The sequence below is a fragment of the Oryzias latipes genome, chromosome 10 (assembly GCF_002234675.1).
Source record: "Oryzias latipes chromosome 10, ASM223467v1".
NCBI classification, from domain to species: Eukaryota; Metazoa; Chordata; class Actinopteri; order Beloniformes; family Adrianichthyidae; genus Oryzias; species Oryzias latipes.
This window is the reverse complement of record NC_019868.2, coordinates 26,734,006-26,761,777: the sequence shown is the minus strand read 5'-3', so window position 1 is coordinate 26,761,777 and position 27,772 is coordinate 26,734,006. Positions and strand designations below refer to the sequence as shown.

At 40.1% G+C, this 27,772-nt stretch overlaps 1 protein-coding gene across 3 annotated transcripts; it reads right to left on the bottom strand.

Moving 5' to 3' along the window:
* LOC101164731 (calcium uptake protein 3, mitochondrial) lies at window positions 1–27,767 on the bottom strand. 3 transcript variants are annotated; one of them, XM_020706783.2, is made up of 16 exons: window positions 27,447–27,767; window positions 26,825–26,860; window positions 24,503–24,620; window positions 20,605–20,636; window positions 20,366–20,444; window positions 17,048–17,095; window positions 16,879–16,961; window positions 16,043–16,114; window positions 13,299–13,340; window positions 10,511–10,606; window positions 9,062–9,150; window positions 8,760–8,931; window positions 7,325–7,433; window positions 5,968–6,125; window positions 5,488–5,556; window positions 1–740 (listed from the first exon to the last, which is right to left on the bottom strand). In XM_020706783.2, the coding sequence occupies exons 1-15, from the start codon at window positions 27,672–27,674 to the stop codon at window positions 5,488–5,490; spliced, it is 1,431 nt and encodes a 476-aa protein (XP_020562442.1). In that variant the 5' UTR covers window positions 27,675–27,767; the 3' UTR covers window positions 1–740. The 3 variants fall into 3 exon arrangements, with proteins under 3 accessions (XP_020562442.1, XP_004073627.1, XP_020562443.1); XM_004073579.4 differs by lacking the exon at window positions 26,825–26,860 and having other exon boundaries at window positions 27,447–27,753; XM_020706784.2 differs by lacking the exon at window positions 10,511–10,606 and having other exon boundaries at window positions 27,447–27,750.
* Between the last annotated feature and the right edge of the window lie 5 nt (window positions 27,768–27,772).

The following is a 27,772-nucleotide window of genomic DNA, read 5'->3' as shown; positions in this document are numbered from 1 at the left end:
TACGACAAAAGTTTTGTCTTTATTGTGTTGCAAAGGCGACTCGATGTAACAAGCGGATTCAGGAAGGAGGTAGACTTTACTCTAAATGTCACACTTCAAACACAAACTGTCCTTAAATGCTCTTTACAAGTCAAACCGGAGCAAAATGTCATTTTTATTCACGTCACTTAAGACTCTTTTTATGGAAATCATCATTTTGTCCTCATCCGTCTATTAGGTGGAGTGCTTAAAAGCAGTTTAATCTCAATGTTTCAGGACAGAAACAAACATATGGCTTCATTATTGTGAGTGTTCATTTGTAAAGAGGTCATCCCTGCCAGTGGCATAATAGCACTTTGCTGCAGCAGCCAAGAAATGATTAACATTGTTAGCTGCCCGTAGTTAAAGGGTGAAAAAGCCAGATGAACGTGGAAAGGAAGCAGAAAACTCTGATTCTTTTTTAACTTTCATGTTCAAAAGAAAGTTCAGAATAAATAAATGAATAAATATTTAAATAAGAAAGTGTCTCTCACTTTAAAGGGAAATAAATAAAGTCACAAATAATGTAACGTTAAAGATCTTTTTAGGAATATGATCAGTGCAACTGAAGTAAAGTATCACCAAGCAAGTGGGTCACTTTTTGGATGTAACAGCTTTCCGTAAGCGGGCTTTTCCGATTCAAATAGAGGCACGAGCTCCGTCAGAGGCTGCAGCATGCGTTCACCCGTCCAGCCTGCGAGGCGGGGAGCCGAAGCCTTCGTCTGGTGACAAAGCAGAGACAAGAAAAGAAATAAAAAGAGACATCTTCACTGCCGTCCGGGTAGAAGCAGATGGATGAACAACGCTGAGCTTCGATGTCTTGTCGTTTTTGGGGACAAATTTAGAAACTGGAACACGGAACGACAAAAACACAAAAGCAGAACAGCAGAGCACTGCAGAACCTCAACTGTGAGAAAACTTGAGCTTCAGAATAAGTATTGCAGCAATAAGGTGGGTCATTGGAAAGCAAACAATGTCAATATTCAGAGTGGATTTAAACATTGTCATTTTTTAAAGACCCACTCCAGTGAAAATTGGGTTTTTGGTGTGTTTAACATGTTCTTGTGGCATTTTTCTCACGATGGAGGACAGATTAAAAAAAAAACTAAGATTAAAATTGCTTTTCTGAGTATTTCCTTATTCAGATTGTTGGGAATCAGGAGCAGAAGAATTAACCCCATTTTAAGAAGAGATTATTTGTGAAGTAGAAAATACGCTGAGCTCCCTGCTCCGCTCCATTCTGATGCACTTCCAGACAACTAGACGTCCATCTCCTTTTTCCTCGTCTGAGCTGACATCTGGCTCAAAACTGCACCTCTGGACAGCTCTAATGTTGCTTGTCATTTTTGTTGCACCGCTAATGTTACTTGGGGATGTGAGGAGCTGTAAGCTAGCTGCAGATTGTCTAAAACAGTGTTTTTCAACCAGTGTGCCGCGGCACACTAGTGTGCCGTGGGAGATGGTCAAGTGTGCCGTGGGAAATTGCCCTCATTAACTGATCTAAAAACATTTACCATCTCCAGGATTTCAGCTCTCTGTTCATCCAAACAGGCCCTGATAAAACACTGAGGAGTTAGGAATATAAAAGATCTTAAAATTACTTTTTCTTTGCGTTTATTTTATTTTATTAAAGACATTTTGATAAGAATGACGTACCGCGATTCAGCTGGACCTTCGGCTGTATTTTGGAAAAGTCCCGTCCCTTTAACTGTCTCCACCAATCATTCTTGAGGGGCTTAATCACATGTCATCAGTCTGACCAATCAGAAGTGGTTAAAGTCTTCACTTCCTTGTCCCGATTTAGCTCGTAAAGTCGCTCAGTTCTAACAAAAATACCAGCTAAAGCTCGTCTTTTGCGGTGTAGCTTCCCACAGAATCCGGTATCAGACCGTGGAACAAGTGAACAAAACAATGAAGCTCCGAAAACCGATCTCCGGCCGTTTTATGCACTACATCTCCCATGATGCATTGGGTTGTGAGAGTGAAAGCGCACAAGGAGATCTGTTGTTAAACGTCTTGAAACCAACGAACACACATCAAACTGTTTTTAAATATTCTAACTTAACTTTTATTGCATCTTTTAGAAAAAAACAGCTGCAGTTTCCAGCTTTTTCTGACACAATTATCTCAAAAATGCATGTGAGATTGTGGAGGGACTGTAGATCAATACAGACCATGAGTTTCTCCTTTTTTTTTTTTTGGATGCTGGTGTGCCGCGGGATTTTTTTTAAGGTTAAAGTGTGCCGTGGCTCAGAAAAGGTTGAAAAACACTGATCTAAAACACAAAGCTCACAGGTATTGGCGATGGGAAGAGGAGGCGGAGTTGGTCTGCACCCACAGTCCTACCCACAACTCAGCGGCAAATTTCTAACGAACCCCTGCCGCTCTGCAGAAACTATGTCTGTTATGTCCTTGAAAACAACTTACGGCATGTTTTGAAAAACCTGAATATTTTCTAAGTTGCTTTTAACTTTAAAAAGTAACCATTGGCAACCGCAGAATCAATTTACTGCGGCATGATCATGATTAAAAGTTGTCAAAAATTATTTTTATTCTTCAAAAGAGATTTCTGTTTTCAGTTTTGATGTAATTGCCTTTACAAATTTGCAGAAACAAAGACTATTCATGTTCTCCCAGTAGTTGTTTAAGAACCCAACGACAAGTTTCTTCCGGGATTTTAAAGTTAATCAAACAAATGTGGGTTTTGTTCGTTTATTTTGGGAGGCAGCAATTAACAACAGCCAAAACATGAAAAATAGAAGAAAAAAACATTTATAGGAAAAAAATTAATTAAAAGAGGGCCACATTTGTATGGAGTCCTATACTGTTCATAATTAAATAAATAAATATTTAATTCAATAAATAAATATGACGTCATGCAAATACACAATCAACCAATAAATCTCTCATAAATATATAAAAAGATCATGAAATTGTGAAAAACCTGCACACTGATTTTAAATTAGCCATTGTATTATTCAATATATTTCATTTTGCTTTAAAAACATGTTCATTATTTTTAAACAGCATTTTAAATATATTCATTTTAATCATGTGGAATATATTATAATTTTACGTCTTTTTTCAGAACCTCGGATTTCAAAATCAATATTTTCCAAAGTAGCTTTGTTTTTATTTCATGTTGCTGTTTTTCACAATGGCTGATTTATTTCATGAAGAGCTTTTTCAGGAGAATGGGTCTGTCTGTCAATCAAACTAGACAAGGCGGAGACACTTTTGTGATTGGCTATTCCTTTACCCAGACATGAGCAGCAGCACCCTAACTCCCCTGTCTACATCGATCGAAGATGCTTCAGCAAACGTGATGGCGCAATGCACACCCCTCAACAGTAGGGGGAGTATGCACCTCAACACATCCACAGTGTTACAAGAAATTGGGCAGTTTTGGTTCTAAATTTGCGGATAAAAGTGGCTTTGGGCGAGTGTGCATAATTCAGTTGGTTTTGTGGTCAGTTTGGCAATTTTCATCTTCTCATGAACGTATAGTAGTGGTCTAAGTTAGGCTGAGTGGTTGTTGGAGTTCCACTAAGCTTCTATGAACTGGAGTTTCCATGAACGCACCATGCCGCGTGTGGGAGGGGCAACAAGCTAATGTTTTGAGCCTTATAGCCACATGGAGCGGTTGCTTGTGCTTATCTCAGTAACAATGCATGGATGCACAATGTACATGGAGAGTGTTAAGATGTCAGAAACGTCATCGCAGGAAAGGTTCAACATTTTTCTTGAGAGGGAAAAATAAAACCAGAGGACCTGATTATAATCATTGTCTCATTGAAAATAGAAAAATATCAGAAGGTTCAGGAGGCCCGAGCAGGCTTGTCCCGCTTTGCACAGCTGCCTGGTCTCACTCTGTCGATCCTCCTGCGAGCCGACATATGTCACGATGTGAGCTGTGAGTGAATGGCGTAAGAATGAGGAGTGTGAAAGATGTTGACGACCGGAGCTCCTTTGTGGTTTGGTCCACACAAACCCTCAAACTACAAAAACAGAGTTGTGGATGTTTGCATCTTCTGCAGCAGACAGATAGTTTGTCTCTATTTGATCCTCTAATGTCAGCAAAGCCTCGCGGATATCACTGAAATATGTCATCTCTGACTGGCACACCGCTGAGCGGGTATCGAGGAATATGAGTCGATTTCCATGGATCAGCCAATGAGCGTTTAGATCCCGCCCACTTTCACTGATTGACAGAAAGACCCATTCTGCTGAAAAAGCTCTTCATGAAATAAATCAGCCATTGTGAAAAACAGCAACATGAAATAAAAACAAAGCTACTTTGGAAAATATTCGATTTTGAAATATGAGCTTCTGAAAAAAGACAGAAATATAGTAAAATTCAACATGATTAAAAATGAATATTTTAAAATGCTGTTTTAAAATAATGAACATGTTTTTAAAGCAAAATGAAATATATTGAATAATACAATGGCTAATTTAAAATCAGTGTGCTGGTTTTTCACAATTTCATGATCTTTTTATATATTTATGAGAGATTTATTGGTTGATTGTGTATTTGCATGGGGTCATATTTATTTATTTTATTAAAAACCAAAATTGATAAATAGCCTCCGATCTAAAACTCAAAAGATGCCGACACATGCGAACATGTGGAGATGTTGCCTTTATTTAATACATTTCTAAATACAAAAAGCTATATCTTAAAAGCTTTGGCTCACAATTTTTATCAAGATTTTATAAATTGTGATCTTTAGATTATTTTCATATGAAATGTTTGTTATAAAGTCAACTTTAATATTTTTAGTAACTAGCAAACATGTGTTGTGGGCAAAAAAAAAGTAAGTTTAGGAGTTTAGTCTTAAAGCAAAACGTTAATTTTTTCTCTCCAGGCAAACAGTCTTATAAAAATATCAAAGGAAGTTTTTGACAACATAAAACAACTGAATCAGAAAAGATTCAACTCTTTTACTGTGTATGTCGTGTCTTTAGAGCAAAAACTTTAGTTTGTTAAAGACATTAAGTTATCAAGTTAATCCACTTTCTGTGGAATTATCTCAGATTTTCGCACTTTTTGTGAGGACAGATAAATACATTTTATCCAGAAACATCCTGGGCCAAAGTTTATAATTAAAAACTAAAATATATCTTTTGTGGGGGATTTTTTCCCCCTCAAGATTCCTTCCAATCTTAAATTTTGGCTCCTTAATAAGCTCTGTCCTGAGAACTGCATTTCCTTTGAAACATTGATCCAGCTCCAAACTGTGCTGCTCATGTATGCAGATCTAAGCTGCTATCCGGTGGCAGTTGTTCAGGCGTTAATATTACAGTGTAACTTAATGCCCGTGGTGAGCAGAGCGTGGGCCTCAGAGGTGCTGCAGTGTCAGAGGCTTGGGAGAAATATTGAAGCAGTTCATGCATTTTTTTACCCCCCCAACTATGATCAAATGTTTAGGCGATCAGTAAATGTGGGTAAAGTCAGAAAAAGTGTACCTATTTGCTTGAAAGCTCTTTCTTCATGCAGGACTTAAACGAAGTAAACTTTTCCTCCACTCTGAGACCCTGAGAAAGACAAAAACAAGTGAAGCCACACATTTACGACATCCTCCACTAGGGGGCAGTGTACTGCCATGTCTTGAATCAACACATTAGAAGCAATGATGAGGTGTTTGGAGACGTCAAAGAAGTGTAATTTAGAAACAATTATAAGGTATTATATATTTCATAGCATTTCAAGTGAACTTTTGGGGAAACAGAACATGTTGATTTCTACCAAATCAGGGAATTATTCCTGAATTTCTCAGCTCATCATCAACCTGTCTTTCGGTGGGACTCCTTTCCTGCACCCGTGAGTTCCAGAGGAGATTTAGGAAAGCTGATATGAGCAACATCTAACACCAGCACCTCTGCATCACTTTCCTCCCACCCTGAGAAGGGAGGAGAACGGCTCTGCCGCCCGCACAGGAGCCTCACCCCGTGGCCTCGGTGCAGCCTGTCCTTCATGACACCAACAAACTCCTTGTAGCTCAGTTTGTCGTCGTGGTCTTCGTCAAAGATCTTGAAGACGGTGTTGACCAGGTGACGAGTCAACTTGATCCCCGTGGCAACGTAGACAGCTCGAGCGAACTCATCTGAAAAAAAGATGAGGCACAACCTATAAATAGCCCTGTGAAAGGAGAGGAAGCCAAATCACAGGCTTTGAAGCTAAATGTAAAAAGGAGAAAATTAAAATCTGCCGTATAAATCAACCCTGTGTGATTTGAAGCTACGATGCAAATATGTCTTCACATACTATGAAAGGAAAAAAAATACATTCTGTGTGTTTTGAGGGAGTGGGTAAAGATCAAGCTGCTTAATCCAGCTGCTCACTGTTTGCACAAGCTGTTTTTTTTTAAAGGGCAACACTTTGACTTCCTGTTTGAAGCTCATTTGAAAGTGGCTTGACTCAGATTTCTAGGGGGTTTTGTTGAAAAGACAGGAACTTTAATGTAAAATTACACAATTTTTAGACAAATATATTTTTTTGCATTATTTGAAACGTTTTTTGTGTTTTTAAAAGATTTAAATGTATTAATATTTCTAATAGCAAAAGTTTCCCTTTGCACTTAACTGTGAAACTGTGCTCGAACAGTGCAGTCCTGATTGACAGGTGACCGCAGCTCTACACCTTTAACTTCAACCCATTTCTGGTTTATGTTAGCGTAAAACTGTCATTAAATCATCAAATTAACTCTGATTACAGGCTTGGTGTATTGAATGTAGCATTTTAACCACTGACTGTATGTGGGAACTGCACTGAGTGAGTGTGATGTCATCTAGCGGCTCCAACGAAATGGCTCAAAAGTCAATTCAGTCGCCATTATTTTCAGATATGGACACCGCCACATTGGAGCCAGACAACTCTAGTTCAGAGTCAGTCTGAGTCGATGTTTCTATGGCAACCACTCTCGCCAAGCAGGAGTGAGCTCGTTGGAAGACAACACCCCGACCACCTAAAATTGGGTCACACAAAAACGTTTTGAACGTTCGACGTGAGACCAACCTTCTTTAATTAAGGCATTTGATTGGTCAGTTTATAACTTGCAAACCAGAAGAACATGTTTTTTCAAGAAGTAGCAGAGCGAAAATGGTTATTCTGTTTATTTCTCTATAGAAGTCTTTGGGATTTTGGCTTCTTGGAGGCGGTGGGTACTTGTTTGGAAGGCGAGGCGGAGGAGTCACTCAGTTCAGTTATTTTATTTTACAGTAAATGGTTTTAGCACATTCCACAGTCATCAGAAAGGTCTTGGATTTCATGTCATTGAACCTGCATCTGAACAACTGGGTTTACCTTGGCCAACGGAGCGGTTGGCGAAGTTGTACATTTTCATGGCGATGGTGAAGTCCTCTAGGTTGTTCAGGAACTGAAAAAAGGATCTGAACTCCTCAAAAGTGATTCCCTAAAAGAAAAAAAGAAAAGAACAAATCCTGTGTGGACACTCCAGCAGAGGATGGTGCTAATGTTCACACAATACGTAATCTGGCTCCTTTCATCTTGCAAGGAATCCTTTGGTGTGTGCAGCAGCTTGAAGCCATCAGGTAGATAACACACCCAAGCAGACAAAGTATACAGCGCTGGATTTTCCCTGTGCGGTATGGACACGCCGAGCTGTCAGCAGCCAGGGAGGGTTGGGGGGTAGCTTTTGGGAAGAGGTCAGGCTTTTCTAAAGCAGATTAACCTGATACTTGAATAAACAAAAACAAAAGTGATGAATCCCCAAACATCTCAGGCTTGGCTGATGACTCAAACACTGAGTCCATTGAAGTCCACTCAACCGTCCTGCGGCTACTAGCTGTTTCTCTTGCCGGGGGGCCCAGAAGAACGCACAACACACAGCCTGACAAACGGAGCGAAGGCTAATCTGTGATGCTTTGCTGTTTTAACCGCGCTGGAGCCAAGAAATATCGCTTAGCTTAATGACGAGAACCACTTGGTTATCAATAGAGATCTCGCAACAGGCTACTCCGGGCGGCTGAGGAGCTGCTGGCACCTTTTCACTCGGGTCAGCGTGCAAAGAGAGGAAACAAATTAAAGCTGAAATGAAGCTGCTTCACTCAACAGCTAATTCACAGAAGAAAAGTTCTCCAGAGAAGCACGAAACACAATAATTACACGTTTGCCCAGCTGAAGTATGCAGCCCAACAATGTGTTATGACGCTTTTTTTTTTTAACTCACCCATTCTTCTCCATTTTGTTGTTTTTTAGTCATCCGATTTGGTTACAGAAAGACAAGAACATGATTTTATACTCTAACCTGCACAGTGGTTTTTTAAAGCCCAAAGAATTGACTGAAAATTAAAATGTTTTTGGAATAAAATTGATTTTAAACCCAAGTAATTTTGCAATATTATTTTTTACAAGATATAAGTAGTATCAATTATGATACATTGGGGGATTTGTTACATTTTTGCTACAACAATGTAAGTTTAAGATGCAAAAAAGAAGCACCTTATTTACCCACCGTCACACTCTTAACATGGTAGCTGTATTATAAAGAATTAAATGTCAACAAATTCTGAATTCTTTTTTCATTTTAAGAAACTAATAATATTTTTAGCGGGAAAACCCCTTCTACTGCCTCTAGAGGAAGGATCATGAACTACAGGACCAAAAACATGGATTACATTATGAGATAGGAGTCTCAGAAATCCCTGTATCAAATATGATACATTGTTATAAAGGGTTAAACAGCGTCCAGTTTTTCCCAACAAGCTTAAAAGCTCACCTTCTCATCTGGAATGCTGTGACGCACGTTTTCCAGATACCCCGTGACGTCGTCTACATTGGTGAAGCGAAGAAGAATGCGAGCAAAGTCTTCTTCGCTGATGGTGGGCATGCCTTTTGAGAAGGAGAGGAACTCTATCTCAAGCACCTCCGTCTGCAGGTTGTCCATGAACCTGGAGGACAGAGGGGAGGACAGCAGAAAGGGGTGAGGAGACACCCACGGTCACAAACGAAGCTGTTGAAGGTTGAACTTTGGCGTGACAGCTACAGTAATCCCAAAGTTGGCAGAATTTGTGAACTTACTTGTAAAAATCTTCAAACTTCAACTCAGCTTTTCCCTTTTTGCCAAAAAAATGAACCAGCAGCGTTGTCTCTGTTTTGGCATCCCCGAGCTGTGAAAAGGAGCAGAATTTATTTGTCCATTTATTTAAACAGGTAGGTCAACTGAGCACCTTTTCGCATTTTCAAGAGGCGGCACAAAAAACAACAAAACATTTCCATCTCACAACAACTTTTGGGTTAGGGTTAGGGCTCATAATTGTCAAAAATGTTAAAAAATAAGTGCAAGAACCATAGAGAGACACTTTAATTAATGGTTTAAGGTTGCATGTGGAAGGAGCAAGTGTTTTTTCTAAAAGACAAGACAAAGAAGTTTGAAAACAGTTCGTGAAAAAAATGGAACAAAATGGGTAAAGACTGTAGATAGCATTGAGTAATTTGCAGAGGTGAGATGGTGTTTTGTACAAAAACACAAAATCTCACCAAGTGTTTTTGTATTTTCTTGTTTAAGTACACTTACATTTGACATAAGACAAAACTAACTTACTTGTAGCTTATCAGTAAGATGAATAGACTTTTGTTATTCGAGGGATCTTGTATCAAGAAACACACTTGCTAGATTTAGGGAAACCGGGAAGTTTGACTTGACTACTAACAAAAGATATTTAACAACAGCAGGATAAGATATTTTCTGACACCCCTCAATCCCTTTTGGGGTCAAGCTCTATACCGATATATAAAAGACCTGGTATCTGTGACGGTTTTTCCTATGGGCAATGTGGGCAGTCGCCCGGGGCGCAATCTTGTATGGTGCACAGAAGCAGTTTTTTGAGGCTAAACCGGCTTTTTCCATGTAAAGTTAATGAATTTTGCGCTAAGACGCTTCTACCATCGTGTCAACTTACTGCTATAATGACAATATGGGGGGTAAACATACATTCACATATCAGTTTTAAGACAAGCTGATCTTAAAATAACTAAAAACGAGTGTTTATTGTTAATATCAAGATTATATTTTGTCCTAAAAGAGCAGGACATCAAAACCTATTTTAAGAAATGTCACCAAGACAATTTTTTTAACAGATTTTTTAACTTAAAGCAGGGAAAACAAGTTTTTTCCAATATAGCATGATTCCTACTGACTTTTAAAAACTAAAACTTTAAAAACTGTCTAGTTTGTGAAAATGATCTTGCAGTTTTGTCATAAAAAGTTGCCTTTTTCCAGTAAGCTCCCATCCAAGCAGTGGGCAGATATTTCTCATTTCTGCATGATCCAAACACGGTCCATGCAGCAGAATCGGTAAACATGCCATCACTCTCGTCTTGGATGCATTTTTCTGTTTCCTTAAAAGATTCACTTTTAATTTCAAGAAACTTCTACATTCGGATTTATTTCTTGGCAGCAGTTTCTTTGAACTACGTGTGTTATTGATTTTATTTGCTGAAGGAGAATCTTAAAGAGTGTCTGGCTACCTCAGAGAGATCAGAAAACAGAACTTGACTCGCACCCCGCCTTAGAACATCCCACATGCCAGGGGCCGCCACATGCTGACCGTCTTTTCTAAGCACCTGCGGTAGCAGTTGAAGCACAGCGGTTAGAGGACAAAATACACCTTCAACATGTTACTATCATTAGGTCAAAAAAAAAAGTGACAGGCAGGAACAGGAGAAGGATCTGGAGAAACAAGCACACAAAGTAGCAGAAAGGTGAAGCGTATTTCAACACAAATGCATGCAGGAACCGTGCGAGGCAGCCCTGACTTGAGCGTGCTGTGCAGCCATGCATGCAGCCCATTGGCTGCGTTTTGTGCTTAGCAAATGTCCAAAGCATGCAGGAGCTGAAGGAGGATTCGTGCCAGCTCAGCTATGTAACTCAATCCAGGCACATGTCATCGTTTGAAGCCGAGCTGCGAAGTAAATGCAGGTTATCACACGGTGTTCGAACGTCAAACTGCTGAGGAAGAATGCTCAGATTCTGATTTTGGGTCCTAACATACACTCACTGCAGTTGAGAAGCAAGAGGCGTCTTCTGGAGGACTTACAGAAATATTGCAACACATAAGTATGTGTGCAATGTGCTCGCGTCATGCTCGATGGAAAGAATAGTGTAAATATTTCTGAGTAGAGAATGATAGATTGACTTTTAGACCCACTTTTGAACTACAGCATGTTTGTTCATAATCATTTCTTTCCTTTTTCTGAAAGCCTCTTAAAATCCTCTGCTGCCTTCAACACAATATCTCATTAAATATTTAGGTTTTCCTCTTTTAAGCCTAATGGATAAAATCATTGATTGTACATGAGAAGTGGACTGAGTGACTCCTCCCCCCCTTACGTTCCAAACAGGAAGTACCCGCTGCCTCCAAGAAGTCAAAATCCCATAGACTTTTATGGAAAAATAAGCAGCTATTACTCAGTCATTAGGATTGTCAGAATAGCCATTCTCGCTCTGCTACCTTTTTATTTAACATGTTCTTAAAAATCCTTTTTTTATTATTATCATTATTATACTTTTTCTATAAAACACTTCGAGATAACTGTTTTTAGTAACTGGCCTCTGATTGGCCAGTTATAAACTTGCCACATAGATGCCTCAATAAAAATAGTTGGTGCACGCTGCTCCACCAATCGAAACGTTTGATTGACAGATTGTGTGTAGCCCGCTTTCCAGAAAGTTCACTCCTGATTGGTGAGAGGGGTTGCCATAGAGACGTTGACTATGACCACTCACTTCTCACTGACGATGTCTAGCTTCAACAAGGCGTCCACATTGCAAAAAAGACATAAGAAATTGGCGACAGAATTTATGTGTATAAGGGAATTTTTTAATGTTAATTGAAGACTCATCTTTTTAACCTACCATTTACATAATACATTTATTTGTTTATTTGTTTTGTTTTTTGGCTTTTAAGGTTTATCAGTTGTACATTTTTACCCTCTGTCTTTGAATCCGTTCAGTGCCTTCTAGACAAGATGGCCTGGTTGCACACAACGACATGGCGCCCTGACATCATCAGCCGGAGCCGGACGTTCACGTCTCGCACTGTTTTTTTGATCCAAAAACACGTATTTAAATGCCGACCTTTACAGTTACAGTTTTTTTTTTCCTCCAGCTTTAAACGTCAAAAACGTTAACACCAGAGATGTCTCTCCTGGCGACCTGTCCAGGGTGTCCCCTGCCTTTGCCCATAAGTAGCCGGGACAGGCTCCAGCAGCCCCGTGAAAGGCACAAACGGATCAAGATGAATGAATGAATGAATGAATGAATGAATGATGTCTCTGTCAAAGCCTGCTTTGCTCCTCTTACGCAATCAACGGGAATCAGCTGATTGGCAGAGAAAAGCGGCTCTGCGCCGGTCCGCAACACTCGTGTGCGTGTTACATACCGGCGCTTTTCTCCGCAGCACAATGCGCTGGTTCACGCTTACAGGGTTGAAAAGTTACGGTTGAGACAGTTTTACAAATCTGAACACTTTTGTTTATATACTTTTTGAAAGGAATAAAATGATGACTGTTTTTGCTTTCTTTAAGCTCATGTTGCACACTGAACTGTTTATTCACATAAAAGTGTTTATGGTCTATTGTGTTTTATGACTTTTTATTGTTTAACCTACATTCGTATGTCTTTTATGTCAAGCACCTTGTGTTCTACGCATGTTGACATAAGAGGCTCTCTGACTTCATTTCGTTGGAGCTGGAAGTGAGCCATTTTCTATGGGTGACGTCACACTCACTCAATCCAGTTCTCATGTGCAATCAATGGATAAAAATGAAAAATTAAAAACGAGCCCAATCACGGCCCTCAAAACAGTCGCGTGATCTTGGAAATGTATTTTTCCCCCACTTTCTTGAACAGATGATACCCTTTAATAACAACCAAATGCGTTATTTTGTTAGACTTTAGCTGCTCCTTCCAGACAGACATCTCGATCGATCTCGATCGTGTCACTTGAAGCGAAACACTGCAGAAGTCAAACATCGTCAGTCTTCAGCGGAGAGGTTTTTTGAATGAAACAGCAGCAGCAGCTCCTAAACTTCCACACCGACGTTGGCAGACCGTGTGCGGAGTGATGCTCTTCGAGTGCAGCGAACGGGGAGGGAGGTTATCGGCTGTTAACCGAGACAAATGCGGGCGGTGTCAACCCCTGAGATGCAACTATGTTTCCTGCACTCTCTCGGGTTGGGGAGGGCCGTGGTCCAAACAGCGCATGCACCAAGCAGAACTGCTCCTTTTCCTTCAGGGAGAAAGAACAATACGTACACTGTGCGGCTGAGATTGGCGATGACCGTAAAGCTCCAGGCTCTGAAACACAAAGGAGGGAGAAAATGCTTACAGAACTGAGGACTCATTCATTCCTCACAAAGACAAAGAAGGTGGTAGGCAGCGATTTCAAATAGAGAAATTTACGTTTACATGACTCTGCTGTATGTTTTCAGATTCCTCCTGCTCCTCTTGACCCCAGCTTTTACCCCCATCGCTATTTCCCCAAATCTAGAGTGCCTATTCTAATGATCTTTTTGATAGTTATACAGGTGAAAGATTAATTGAAGACCGTCCAGAGATACAAACATCTGCCCTTTGCAGAATAAGCTCCTCCATGTTGTGTTTGTGTGATAAGACCTCAAAGAGTATCTGTTATCGTTCGGTTCATCCCTGCCTGTTTACATCCACCTGCATGCGGCATAAGAAGCCCTAAGAAGATGAAAGCCTTCAGGCATGTTTTACCCTGCAAGACCACAATCTCCCCCTACGCAGCTGGAGTTGCACCTCTGGCTTCACTACAAGAGTAACAAGCAAGCCTACAAAGTGAAATCTTGTAATACAGCTGCCTGTACCTGCAGGAGCCCAGTGGGGGACGTCAAACCAGTTTTAATGGTGTTCCAGACTGATTTTTAGCTTTGTTTGGAGGGAGACTGGGGCTAACAGGAAACGTTGGGATTATAAAAACTATAACACGTGTGAACACAAGGCTTCATAAAAACAGCTGTGATTGTAAAGGTGTAGAGATGAATCACTGGCTGTTGACCAAAAGATTTACTCGTCCAGCACAGTTGTCACCTGTAACAGTTCGCCGTTGACAGGAAGCGGAAATTAGCAATGTCTGAATTCACTCACTACTCCCTAACCCAGGTGTGGGCAACATTTTTGACTTATGGGCCACCAGGGGTTCTAAAAAATTGAAAGAAAGGGCGGACCAGGAAGAGATGACTAAGGTGTTTTGGTAAACCACCTCTCAAGAACCAGAAATAACATGGAGTCTGGACGAAAACATGCTCTAATTTTGATTGTAAAATGTGTATATGTGTTTTAAAATGAAATATTTTGGAGGTTTTTCTTTGAAAACTGTGGCTTTTGCTCTCATTTTAGCGCCAATTGCATCAATGGGTTGATGCCCCTCAGGTGAAAACACTAACTTAGAGAAATGCTACCTTCATATGCTCTTGGAAAAATCGGGACAAATGCCGCTCTGACTTAGAAGACACACACGAACGTCAGACAAACAACACATTTTCGAACACAACATGAATGCAAAATAACTTTCTGTACCACAGAAAAGTTCAATTTATGCGTATAGTGCACTATGGGGATACACCAGAATTACAGGGAAAATAAAACATTTATAAGGATTATCAATATGATTTACTTTATCAATGTTTTTATCTGTATCCTTTACATCCCTACATCCTGCTAATTGTGCCCCAGTTTTTGTTTACCCTGCAAATAACTAAGAAAATGCCCAACAATTTAAAGCAAGCTTTAGGTAATTACACTATGACCTTTTCCCTGACCATAAACAATGCATTGGCAGATACTGAAGTACTGAATACCGTGAGGCTAATCCCCATTTCAGGGATGCTAATGTAAAAGTACAGACAAAAATATCTATTTATTCAGCTAAAACACTGTATATCTCACAGAGGTGAAGAATGTTTATTTCCAAAGCTTTTGAATCTCTGACCAATCGATAAGCTGCCTGTCGGATCCGCTGAGCATCAGCAACCCAACTCTGATTTGTTTTAATGTGAAATGTTAAAACAAATCAGTTTAACAGCCTTTTCAGAGGCCATTTAGTGTAAAAACTTGAATAGAATTTACTTAAAAATAAAGAGTAAGGTGGTGGCCCATTGCAAAAAGTAATCTACTCAAGTATACTACAACCATACTTAGTCTATAATAAAAGTGAGGCAGTATACTTGAAGTTTACTCGTCATAGATTATCTATATATTGTAGACATCAAAGGTTTAGTCTGAAGAAGTATTTAGTAATTGAAATTCCTACACGATACGTACATGGACTATAGTATAATTGCTATAATTATACTAAACTATACTTAACAAAATAAACTTCACGTGTACTACTTTTTGCAAGGGGGTTGATTTGATCTAATTTGCTTTTTATGTAGCTTTTGAGACAACTTAACTTGTTATTTTGCCGCTAAAACGGAATAAATAAGTGAACGGAACTGAACTAAAACTGAAATGCAGTACTGTGAAAGAACTGACTGAGGTTTGAGCTCCTTTCCAAGGGGAAAAAGTCAAACCAAAGCAGCTGCTAGCCTGGCATTCCCCTTCCTGACATGCCAAACCAATGCACTCTGATTACCATCTTCTTCAGGAGAGACACGAACTGTGCACCAGTAATGCACATGTCTCTACTAAAACAGCTAATCAATCTCTGTGACCGGGTAAAACAATGGCTGACACGGATTCAAATCCCTCCCTTTCTTTGAGGGATGTTAAGCATAAAGGTGCTGCATTCAGTGGAAGGGAAAGCCGGCATTTGGCCTGTTTTAAAAGAGGCCTGCGTGCACGAACACGCACACACAGCCGACTCCACTATAAAGGGCTTAAAAGTGAGGAAAAAGAGGAAGAGAGGCTGCATGCTCTGGGCTCTCTGTCAGGTGGAACACAAGCTGTACTTTTTTTTCCTTGTCTTTGAACAGACACAATATAGTTTTTTTAAAAGTACAAAAAAACACACTAAAAAAGTTTTCCAAACTCACTTGTTGGTCCAGTTTTTGAGAGTCCTCGTTGACCTCTTTTCTGTCCTTTTTTTTGCGGAAAATCTCTTCCAACTACAATGGAAAACACAAATCAAGAACGACTGCAAACCAAAACGCTGCAAACGAATGCAAATATTTAAAACCTCGCTTTTAGACGTTCAAGACACTTTAAGTTTGAAGTCATTTTAACTCAACACCTTTCCAAGTTTTTCTCAAAATCACCACAGTCGAGAGATTTTTACTCAGTGAGAGTGAGGATCTAGCAAAAAGAGCCTTTTGCCCTCTACTCCTAACAATAGAAAAACTTTATTTAAGACTCAAATTTCACTGTATTTGGGGTTCAGACTGGCATACCTTACTTCGGAAACAAACATTTCGATTTAAGCTTAAGTGCTAGTTTTAGATTTGATCAGGAATTATTAAGGTGGGCCAACTTGTACTAAAAATGTGTTCTCATTTTGCTGAAATGTGAGTTGTTTCCACTCTTTACACTAGAATTTTGTCACTGTGATCAAAATAAACTACAGTAAAGCACAAAACTAAAGAAATACACACCATTTGCTTAGAACTAGCACAGAAATACTTAATGATCTGAACAACATTCACTGTAAACTGTTCTAACAGTTAGCTTTTTTATCTTATTTTTAATTTTTTAAATACTTTTGATAACTTTTATAAGATTTTCAATCAAGTAAAAACAACTTTCTGCATGGACAGATCATTTTACTACTATCTAGTGGTTTTCATCCTGAGATTAGTGTTATTTTTCCTAATTTGGGGCTGCCTGTTTTTGCAGCGAATGCAGTTATCCATGATAATCCAGATGAGGCTCATACCACCAAGAACTCCCATTTATCCACCATTTCATTCCCATCAGCGTCAAACATGTTGAAAGCGATCCGGAAGCCGGCGTGAGGCTCTGAAATCAAACACAAAAGGGCTTCAAGCGAATCCTTTAAAACACGAAACACGACATGATGTTTACGTCAAATAATAGATGCTGACTTGTTAGAATGCAGAGCAGGAAGAGATACTCTGTGTAACTGATGACACCTGCAACAAAGAGAAGGACGCATCAAAGCAAGAAACAAAAACCAAAATGTTCCTTTTTCGCACTCAAGATGACATCAAATGGCGTTAACTGGTTAGCTGGAGGTGTTTACAGATGTTCAAAGTCATGCTGGTGGGATGAATAAGCTGTCCAAAGAAACAGGGGGCAGGCTTGTAGACATAAGTAATCTTCAGATAAGATCTTAAAAGGTGCCTTTTTACTTCATGCTTCCACTCACACAAACACGGGCTTCCCAACCGAGCTGACCTATCTGGACACAAACCCAAACAAATTTAAAGCCTCTGGCTTCTGATCATGCTTGGGTAACAAGGTGTAATACACTCTCAAGTGATCTGTCACTGATTGAGAACGGCCGATTCAGGTTTTGTGTGGCGTTCTCCAGCTCCCTTTGTTGTGTGACACGGAGAAGGGAAGAGTAAGTGTCAGAGGACATCTCAGGAGGCTTCTCCCTCCTGCCTCTGAAAGCATTCCCAAGCTTTTGTTCGCCCGGGAAGATAGAGAATTGAGGGCAGATAGTTCTGGGTGGCTGCTCTGCCTGTTATGGGAAACGAAGCCAGGTACCCAGTTTGCTGCAGGGAGAGAGGGAGAGATTTCCTCAAATAGGAACACCCACGGGAAGAAACAAGCGGCAAAATAAAAAGTTTTTACCCCCCCAGGGGAGGGGGGGGTAAGAAAAATAAATGTACAAATTGTTGGGCTGAAAGAGAGAATCAGAGCTGGTTTGTTTTTAGGGGGAAAAAGTGACCCGCTCCGTCATCTCACCCAACCCTAAGATGACAACAGATCTTTACCTTCAAAGCCTTTAAGCTTTAAAGAAAAAAGAAGAAGAAAAAAAAATCATCGATGCCACACACCTTCACTCCTACAGGGAGCCCCCACCAGCTCCTCCTCCACCCAACAGCTCATTCCCCTGAGCTCAAGTAGATGTTAGACAATACAAAGAATTCCACAGAAACACTTCATACAGAGTGGCAGTCCCGGAGATGTAATCCAATGCCCTTCCCTGGCTTCATGATGTCCACGGTGATTGGGGCGGGGGGGGGGGTTGTTGGCCAGTGGGACATGCCTCGACATAGCAGGGTTCAGAAAGCTCCCTCATTTTCTGAAGAAACGCTTTGTTCACAGATCAATCCCGTCCTTTTTTTCCCTCTCTCCCCTGACAAAGCTGCCGCGTTTAACAGCAGGATTAAAAGCCTCAAATCCCGACACCGCCACTTAGCAAAAGCAACACAGCGGTCGCTGGTGCACCCCCAGCTACACCGGCTGGAGGAGCACGGAACCCTGAAGGGGGGGGGGGAGGCCTCCGCTCACACTGGCATTCTGTGTTCGGAGCTTTACGACCCGCATTGAATGAAATCAGACTCTTCTCAGAAACATCTGGAGAGGCCCGGCGCAGCGCTGCAACTGTATCTGATGCCGGCTGATGACAAGCCTGAGAGGACGATGAGCAGAATGTTACCAAACAAAGATGAAGTCCTGAAGCTGCAGGGGAAGACGATGGAGCCATTTGAGCCAAATGTATTTGACGTTTTATTAAAGGAAGAATGCAAAGCCTTCAAAGATGGTCTGTTTTATCAACATTAATCATATTCAGGTCTTTATTCTGATTGGTTGAGTAACAATAAACTGTTAATCTCATTTAATAAATTAATCAAATAAAAGTACTATAAACATCTCCTTCTCAAAACAAGATTTTTAAAAAAAGTTGGGGGGAAAATCAGCCAACAGAGTAGCGATGTCCCACCTTTCTAAGACAAATTCAATCTGGCTATAACAATCATATTTAGGTGTATTCCTCTGGTTTTATGAAATATTATGTTTTAAAATATATTTTATATTGCTCAAACCAAGTTTTTATCTTTATAGTTGGTAAATTTGTACGCTTTCCCCCAAATGCATCCTATTTATGGTACTAAAACAATCCAACTATCCTTATTTATAGACCACAATTGTCTTAAAATATGACAAGAATTAAACATTTTAGGACAAATTTGTCCCTAAAATTTCATGTAAAAGTTGTATTTTTTAAACAGACAGTTTCCATAGCCCTTGTGCTATCCTATGGGGTCAAGATGACCATTGGCGGGTTTTTCTTACCATGACAACCAGTGAAGATCACAAATCATTGAAGAAAAAAAGGTTCAGCCCACTGTCTAGTAGGTCTAGATGACAAATGACAAAGTGCCTAGGATAGCACAAGGGTTAAAACATCCTACTAAAAATTTAAAGTTCTTATATCAAGTCTAACAAGACGTTTCTACTAGAAACTAGACAAAAATGCTTTGTTTTTGCAGTGTTAAGACTTGTTATGGCTGGCATCAACTGACATTCTTCTATTTCCGCCTGTTAAAGGGTCTGTATCATGCTAGTCTCAAGCCTTTACGACTAAAATATATCAATGATCATACCTTCCCTTTGGCCCACTAATTAACACATTTTTATGAAAAATGTGTTATTTTTGCATTTCATTTTCCTACCCGGAAGTAAGACGACTCAATACCTCGGGCTCTGATCATTCGCTCCTTGTGGGTGCCGCCCATTTCATGACGTCACCCTAAAGTTTTCGCCGATCACCGCTAGCTCAACGAACAAAGTGGTGTGTGTGTGTTTTAGCCTGGGGGCGGAGCTGGCAGCGCACTCTTCCTGGAAGGGGCGGTTCTTATCTACCTCACAATGTGAGAACCCGCTCGTTTTTGTGAATTGGGAGGGTCTGCCGCTGAGAGCACAGACTTTTAGAGGAAAACACAGATCTGCCTCAATAAATCAAAATTCTGCTTTGGGCTTGGGGTTGTTTTTTTGTGAGGAATGAACATATAATACACTTAAACTAGGATTTGGCATGATCAAGGCCCTTTAAGATAGTTTGCAAAGTAGGAAGAGCCAAAGCGCACAGTAAGTAGTACATTATTTGTTTTTGTTTTTTTTATTAAAAAAGTACTAAATTAAATTTGTCTTCATTGAATTACATCTCTCAGCTCTTTTGCTCAGTTTAACTGAGATATAAGAGGGAAAAAAAGTCTTTCCTATTAAAATAAACAACTGAGGATCATTCTGTGTGTTATCAACAAAGCATTCAATGTTGCAGAGATTGCATGCAACTAAAACTACGAGGTGTTAACAAACTGATAAGGAGATAAGGCAGCATTTGCAGCCCACACCTTCAGCTCCCGGGTAAAATCATGAATGAAATGAGCGACAGAAGGAAATCCCTGACGTTCTGCAAAACCCGCGAGCAATAAATCAAACTTCACCTCGTTCCTGAAGGTTCCTGAACAAATTGGATGATCCATTCCAAACAGCCGGGGTATCCGACAGAATCTTGTCTAACTCCTGTGAAAATAAACGAAAATCCCGAGTTATGCCTTCTTTTCTGGGGCTTAAGTGATCATCATGTAGTGTGTGTGCTGGTTGTCTGCATTACAGCCATCGCAGCAAATTCTCACAAATGAGGAGGGGTTTCTGTGACGCTGCAGCTTCACAGCCGGCTCACCTTTTTTGTGAGACTCTTCCGTCCTTTCTTGCCTAAAACAACAACATTAAAGGTCAGTCTTATGGAAATACATTTGTCTCATGCATTCTGCAACAAGGAATCAGCCTGGAAGCAAAAGTGAAAACAGGTGTTTAAATGTCCGGAAAGGTAAGCTGCCTGTTGGCGTGAGCACATTCCAATGGCCTGTAAAGTGGAAGATAAGAGGGGCGTGTTGTAAAAAATTCCCATTGATAACAGAGAAAACCCTGACACCTTTTAAAAGTCTGTGTCTGGGAGTTTGGATGTGATTAGCCCTGCGGAGCCTTTTCATCAACGCTTCAAAATCTGCACAGGTATTTCATCACCCAGCTTCTTAAACAGCGTAATTACAAACAAAACAAAACAAAAAAATGTTTGAAACTGACATAAATTGCATCTTGTTTGCAAATCCCAGACAAACCACATCAATAAAGCCGGCCACACACCTCACATCGCGCTCCACGTTTCCCTTATCAGGACATTTATGGCATCCATGCTAAGTCATTTGGTCTTTGTGGGTCCCTGCAAACTTGTTGCCACATAAATGAGCCATAAAAGTGGGCTTGCTGAAAAAGATTTCTATCTTTATGCAGGTGTTATGGCTAAAGCACTTCAAGCCTTGACTTATTGTTCCATGACACTTCACATGCCCACAGCAGCACAGATATTCCAGAAATCAACAGAAAAACTGCTGTTTAGTTGTTGCCTATAATAATTAATCGAGCTAATATAGGCTGAAGGAAGTCGTTTAGAGTGGCCACCTAAAAACTGTAAGATTCATGGCTTAAAATCACAGACAACATATACCTAAAACTTAGGGAAAAACAAAACGATGGGCTTTTTGTTAGGTGATGCTCTCTGCTGTCTATCCAGGAACTTTTCTGACTACGTTTCCCAGGAAACAGGAGTTTTTCCTGCTGTAGCAGCTCTTAACCGATTGGGATGAGTGGCGCTCACCGAGTGGTCAAACATAAACCCCTCGCTGAAATCTCACTGTTAACCACCAAAAGATTGAAGTAGCCGGGTTAAACGTTAAGAGAGCAAGCTAGCTAATCCAGCTTTCCTTTAAAAAAAAAATACCATTCAGTTGATAAACGCTTAAAATATATAAATGCAGAACCCAATGAGTAAAAAAAAGTAACTGCAAGTAGGCAAATCGATTATAAGTTTAAAAATATTTCACTCCTGATGGTCGTTTTCATTTTTCAATGAGAAAAGCAACTCCAAGCTTTACCTATGGGGGCAGTAGTGTGCCACAATGTGTGCAGTTTGCGGAACATTTAGAGGAAGAAGAAGAAAAACAATCAGTGCCCTGGTTTGTCATGCAATTCGGACACATTCCGACTACGTGTTTTGTGTTGTGTTGTTTTGTTTTGAAACAGCAAATATGACGTCGCCCTTTTGCTGAAGTAAAAACATGATAAATATGAATATTTAACAAAGAATGATTATTTATTCACTGTGTTCTGATTATGAAAATGTAGATGATTTGAGAAAACTTTATTTAAAGAATTTTTTTCAAATGACGAATCGTTCAAACGCAATGCATTGTGGTCTATATTCACCAGTCTAGAGAGCTTTGGTATCTTTTCTTGTTACGCTGGGTCTTAACAGAGACTTTTGGGATATTTTCAGGCCACTGGATTTTGGAATAGTGGATTTAGACACCCCTCAAAAAATGGCGAACACCCAATATAGTGCACTAAGTATGTAGCAATAAGCGAATTCAGACACAAACACAACAGTGTCCCTTGGAAAAAAACTTCCTATTTTCTGTTTCCTTTTAGGTTTTTTAGTCAGCAGCAGTTTTAGTCTTTGGTTGTTTATTGTTTTTATAGTTTTATGTCATTGTTTTCTACTTCGATGAATGTTTAATTTTTTATCCTTAAGTATTTTTGTTTGTTTTGTGTTTATAGTAGCAAATGGACCTCGAGTCTGTCATAAAGCTTCTTCCAATTTATGTATTCATTTTTCTTTGTTTGTTTAGCCAAGATGTTTAAAAACTCTTATATTTAAACTGTACTTCTTTAAAGATGTCTGATCCTCTTAAACTTTCCGTAAATGTGTTAGAAACAAAAGTCCTTTTTGATAAAGAAGGGTTGATCGGCCTGCAAACGACTGGCGACTCATCCAGGGTGTACCCCACCTTTGATAACAGGGGCTAGGATGGATGGATGGATGGATGGATGGATGGATGGACGGATGGATGGATGGACGGACGGACGGACGGACGGACGGACGGACGGACGGACGGACGGACGGACGGACGGACGGACGGACGGACGGACGGACGGATGGATGGATGGATGGACGACTGAAGTGAATCTGATCATCTTAAGAAGGACTAGAGAATCAGACATTTGTCACTGGAAAGACTCCAGCCACAAAAAAAAAACATAAAAAAAGGGGAAAAAACAGTTTGTTTACATTTAGCTAAGAGTTGTTCCAAAGTCTTTAAATCTCTACTTAATTTAGAAAATTGCAATACCACAGTAGTAAAAAAAATCCATAGATATTTTTAACATAAATAGGAAATTCTTGTTTGTTTGAACTGTTAGTTTAATGAACATCTGTGTAACTCTTGATGCGTTTTTTTTTTGTCTAAAAACAAAAAAATTACAAAACACATCCCATCATTGAAGTTCTAAATGTCTCACAAAAATCTAAATGTGTAATTTTTGACAATAAACCAAATGGTAGGTTGAGCGCTGTGAAGAAGCCTGATGCTACAGCGCTTCAAACATGAATCTTCCTGCATATGAAGCGGGGGTCTGCCACCTGCGGCATCATCCCCCATTGTGGAAAGAAAAGGTTTATTATTTTAAAAAGTTACTGTAAAGCAAGAAAGTAGTAAAGTAAACTTATTAAAACTTTATTCAAGTCATTCACAGACAGTCAAACTAAAACATCACAGAAAATCAGTGAGAGGTCAATGAGCACAAACAGATTTAAGGCGTGCTGGATTATAAAGCAGATTTTCTATTTTTGAACAAATTCAAGGATTTTATGGTTAAAAAAATATGGTAAGGATTACTTAGTTAGCTCAGATTTCATTTTGGTTAGTTAGATTTAACTAACCTTCATCCAAACTCCGTCTGGATGAAGCTCGTCTGCTGGACCTTAAATATATAGTTGTAGAGTTAGATAAGTTAATTCTTCTCTGAGTTCTGGTAAATCGCCTGTCCGTCCTGGGGGAGGATCCCTCCTTCATGTGGACACCCCTGAGGTTTCTTCGTTTTTTCCAGAATCAGTTTTTTTAGGAGTTTTTCCTTGCTGCGAAGGAGGGTCTAAGGGCAGGGATGCCAGTTTAGTTTAGTCTGTTTAGTTAAAGTTTAGTATTATCCTATTGAATTCTATGTATTCATGATCCTTTTGGTTTTTATGTTTAACTTTTTCAATTACCTATACGAAGCCCATCGAGACGACTTTTGTTGTGAATTTGGGCTATATAGATAAAATTGAATTGAATTAGATTTACAAACGTCTGGCTCAGATGCTCCACCAACTGTAAACTGGTTTATCACTGCTTACATTACGCTACCTTCAACTACATTTGCTGCATTGAGATGCTACCATGTGGCACGTGGTGTCTTTTATTTTGAAAGGAAAACGTGAACCTCTGTCAAAAGTTATATACTATTTCATATTTTGAAAAAAAAAAGCTAATTTATCTTTGTGTTTACATTTTGTTCATGCAAAAAAAAACAACAGTTCATATATATTTATCTTAATAGTGACACTAACAAAATGAAAATCAATGTTTTATTTTTCCAAAGGGTAAAGTGAGACTTGGTGACTCCAACTTTGTAAACTCAACCCAAATGGGTCTTTAAGAGTTACAGGTTGCAGACCCCAGATCTAATGCTTGGTGTGGACTCACTTCTGGGTTCGTTCAGAGTCACCGACTCAATAAAGTTCAGTGGAGTCATGTAGAGCTGCCCCTCGAACTCCACGGAGCTGAACAGCCGAAATCTGTCTTCCAGACCAGAGGGCCTCGCCTGAAAGGACACGCAGAAACCATATCAGTGATAATGATAATGCTGTCTGAATGACGCCTTGTCTGAGGCTTTTCTTGTCACGGAAAGCCTTGCTCGCATGGCACAACAAAGGCCCCATACTTTAATTCAATAATGGAGCGCACATTATGTCAGACTTATTTTTCGTCTCTGAGCAGAAGATAATGTCCCTACAACTGCTCAAACCTAGCCAGATCAGAAGGCTTGGGCCGGTGAGGACAGAGCTCCTCACTCTGTAAAGTGGCACGCCGCCAGGTCCACTGGGCACACGGCAAATACCCAGGGAATGCAAGAACCATTAATCCCCCTCTCCCCTCATCAAATACCCCACCCTCTGCCAAGCACGAGGGTCCAGTTTCCTGCGTCCCGGGATAGCTCCGCTGTAAGGACACCAATCCAGCGTCTCTCCCTCCCACCCACACATATCAAACTAGACGTGTTTGCTCTGCGTGGGATTAAGCGTGCTCAAGAGACATGACTTCTTTATTTGTTTACATCCTGTGCATCTGTCAGCACACGCCTGAGCTGAAGCAGAGAGATGTGTTGATGAGGAACAATGGGGAGAAGTCGGCCGGATGAAATAGCACGAGCAACTAAAATAGCGCAAACAGAGAAGCCTGAGTGAGGCTTAGCACAGGACTGACTGATAAGAACTGATAATCAGGCAGTATTTAGGATTTTTTATGTCTTCATAAAACTGTAAATCTTTAGGTTTTTGCAGCTAACAAATGAAGTTAACAGCTTTGTAACAAAAAACAAAACAAAAATCAGGGTTTTAAAATGTTTTAGATCCTTTCCGAGGCTTGTTCCTTCTAGAAATAGCAGTGCTGTGCCTGAAAACCTAAAATATTACATTTTATAAATCCTCAAAACTAAAAGTTTACACTTCGTGCTGTATTTACAGCAGTTCTGGTTTACAAGACTGGGCTCCAAGTTAGTCAAATGATTCCATATTATCCTTTTCACCATTTATTTTTACTGATTCTAATGTTTGTCTTAAAGATAGATGGTCAAAAAATGTATAATAAATAAACAAAAACTTTTTTCCCCCACAAGTTTAAAGAGTTTATTTTTCACATCTAACCTGAAGATTTGTAAGATAAATTTATGTTAAAACTTTAAATTTGGAAAAATAATCACAAATTAGGATGTGGAGTTCTTTCTTTTATCAGGAGAATGCAGAGCATTGTAGTCGTTAAAAATAAATCTAGTCACAACTTATGTCAGTTAAACAAACTGAGTTTATTGTTTTGGGGGCTAAAGAGAAATAGTTGGAGGTTGCCAGAGCGACTATTCATCTAAAAAAGAAGCACAAACCAGGCAACAAACTTGAGTGCAGTGATGGACAAAGACCTAAATTTGGATAAACATATTAATAGTCTCAAAATTAGCCAGTTACCATCTTAAAGGCCCTCTCTAATCATATTTTTGTCTATTTTGCAGGCATTTTTTGCATAGGACAGTTTTTGCAGAGCAGCAGTAGTTCATGAGAAATTTGCCTCTGAGTTGTGGGTGGCTCTGTTGGCACTGAGAGCTCTCTGTTTTACACGCTCTCCCGCTAGCATAACTCCTACCACACCTAACCTAACTTCACCGGTGAAGCAACAATGACAAGCAATATTGGAGCTATCCAGCCGTACAGTTTGGAGCCAGATGCCAGCTCAGACGAGGAAAAATGAAGAAGGGAGCGGAGCAGGGAGTGCATATTTTCTACATCACAAATAGATCTTTTTCAAACGGCATATTTTCATCTGCTCCTGATTCACAATGACTTGAATAAAGAAATACTGTCATTTTAATCTTAGTTTTCTTTTTTATGTCCTCCATCATCAGAAAAATGCCACAAGAACATGTAGAAAACACCCAAAACAGACTTTTCATTGGAGTGGGTCTTTAAATGAATTTCAAGGATTAATGATCTGATGTCTAAGCAGGACTTTGGAAAACTAGCACACATGTTCATCTTAAGTGGACTTGATTGTAACAGGACAATACCAATAAAACGGAAGACTGCAGTTTATTCTCAACTCTGCAGCTCGGGTTGTGACAAGGACCAAAAGGTAGAGCACATCAGTCCAGTTCTGAGGACTGCTGGCTCTGTTTGCCAGAGGACAGACTGGATTTCTGTTGCTGGTTTGTAAAGCCTTGAATGATTTGGCACAAAAATACAAGATTAAACTACAGACCTCTCCAGTCATCTGGATCCGGTCTGTTGTCAGTTCCTAGAGTAGAAACCAGACATCAATTCAGCTTCTAGAACTTCTATGCTCCACAGATCTGGATCAGACTTTCATGAAGCCTTAGATCAGATAGAACACTTTTTTTAATTTAGTTAAAAGACCCACCTGTTCTCAACTGCATTTGATTAGTTTTTATTGAAAAGTTTTCATCCGCACTGTTACATTTATTTAAATAAAGTTCATTGAAATGATCACTCCTATATTATTTTGAACTTGATTGAATTGTACACAAAATGTGCTATACTATATGTCTTCCATGTAGATAACTTTTTTTATTTATTTAACATACTTCGCTATAAGGAGAGAACCAATGCGCATGTTTATTTTCTTATTGACGTCACAACGCGGCCATTTCCTGCAACAAAAACAATAAACGCAAATTAAACGGTCGCGTGTCGCAGCTGCCTTGTCACGTGACCCATAAAGTCTCTGACCATTTTGCTGTTTCAGCACCAAACCTCGTGGACAGCTCCCGACAAAAATGACGCAAAAACCGCGATCCAAGACGTTTATTCATGTGCGTAAAACCCGCGCGCTTCCAACCGAACGTCGCGATGATTTCTTTTACCTTGTCGGAGGCGGACACGGACGGCAGCCCCAGCAGATGCGGGAGCCGCGCGCCGATGCGGCCTTCCCCGCCGCAGCGGTGATAATAGGCGGCCACGGCTGCAGCGCTGACGCAAGCTCCCGCTGCGATGACCTTCAGTGCCTTGGTCGAAGCTGCCGGCGTTCCGCGCGACGCAAACGCTCGTGCTCTGGAGCCGAGCAACGAGACAAGCCTGCGCATAGCTGCCATGACTGTTTACACTGCTGTCGTAACGTAACCGATCACGCGCCACCGTTCAGGAACCCACGAGCTCGCGAGACGTGCGGTGGGTATTTCAGTGCGCTCTG

Bases quoted from the DNA above. Each gene is read 5' to 3' on its own strand.
- LOC101164731 (XM_020706783.2), bottom strand. From the start codon at position 27,674: ATGGCAGCTATGCGCAGGCTTGTCTCGTTGCTCGGCTCCAGAGCACGA. The intron at 7,434-8,759 runs GTGAGCTTTTAA...TTTTTCTTTTAG, and splicing joins ACAGCATTCCAGATGAGAAG to GGAATCACTTTTGAGGAGTT. The intron at 5,557-5,967 runs GTGAGGCTCCTG...TGTCTTTCTCAG, and splicing joins GGCTGCACCGAGGCCACGGG to GGTCTCAGAGTGGAGGAAAA.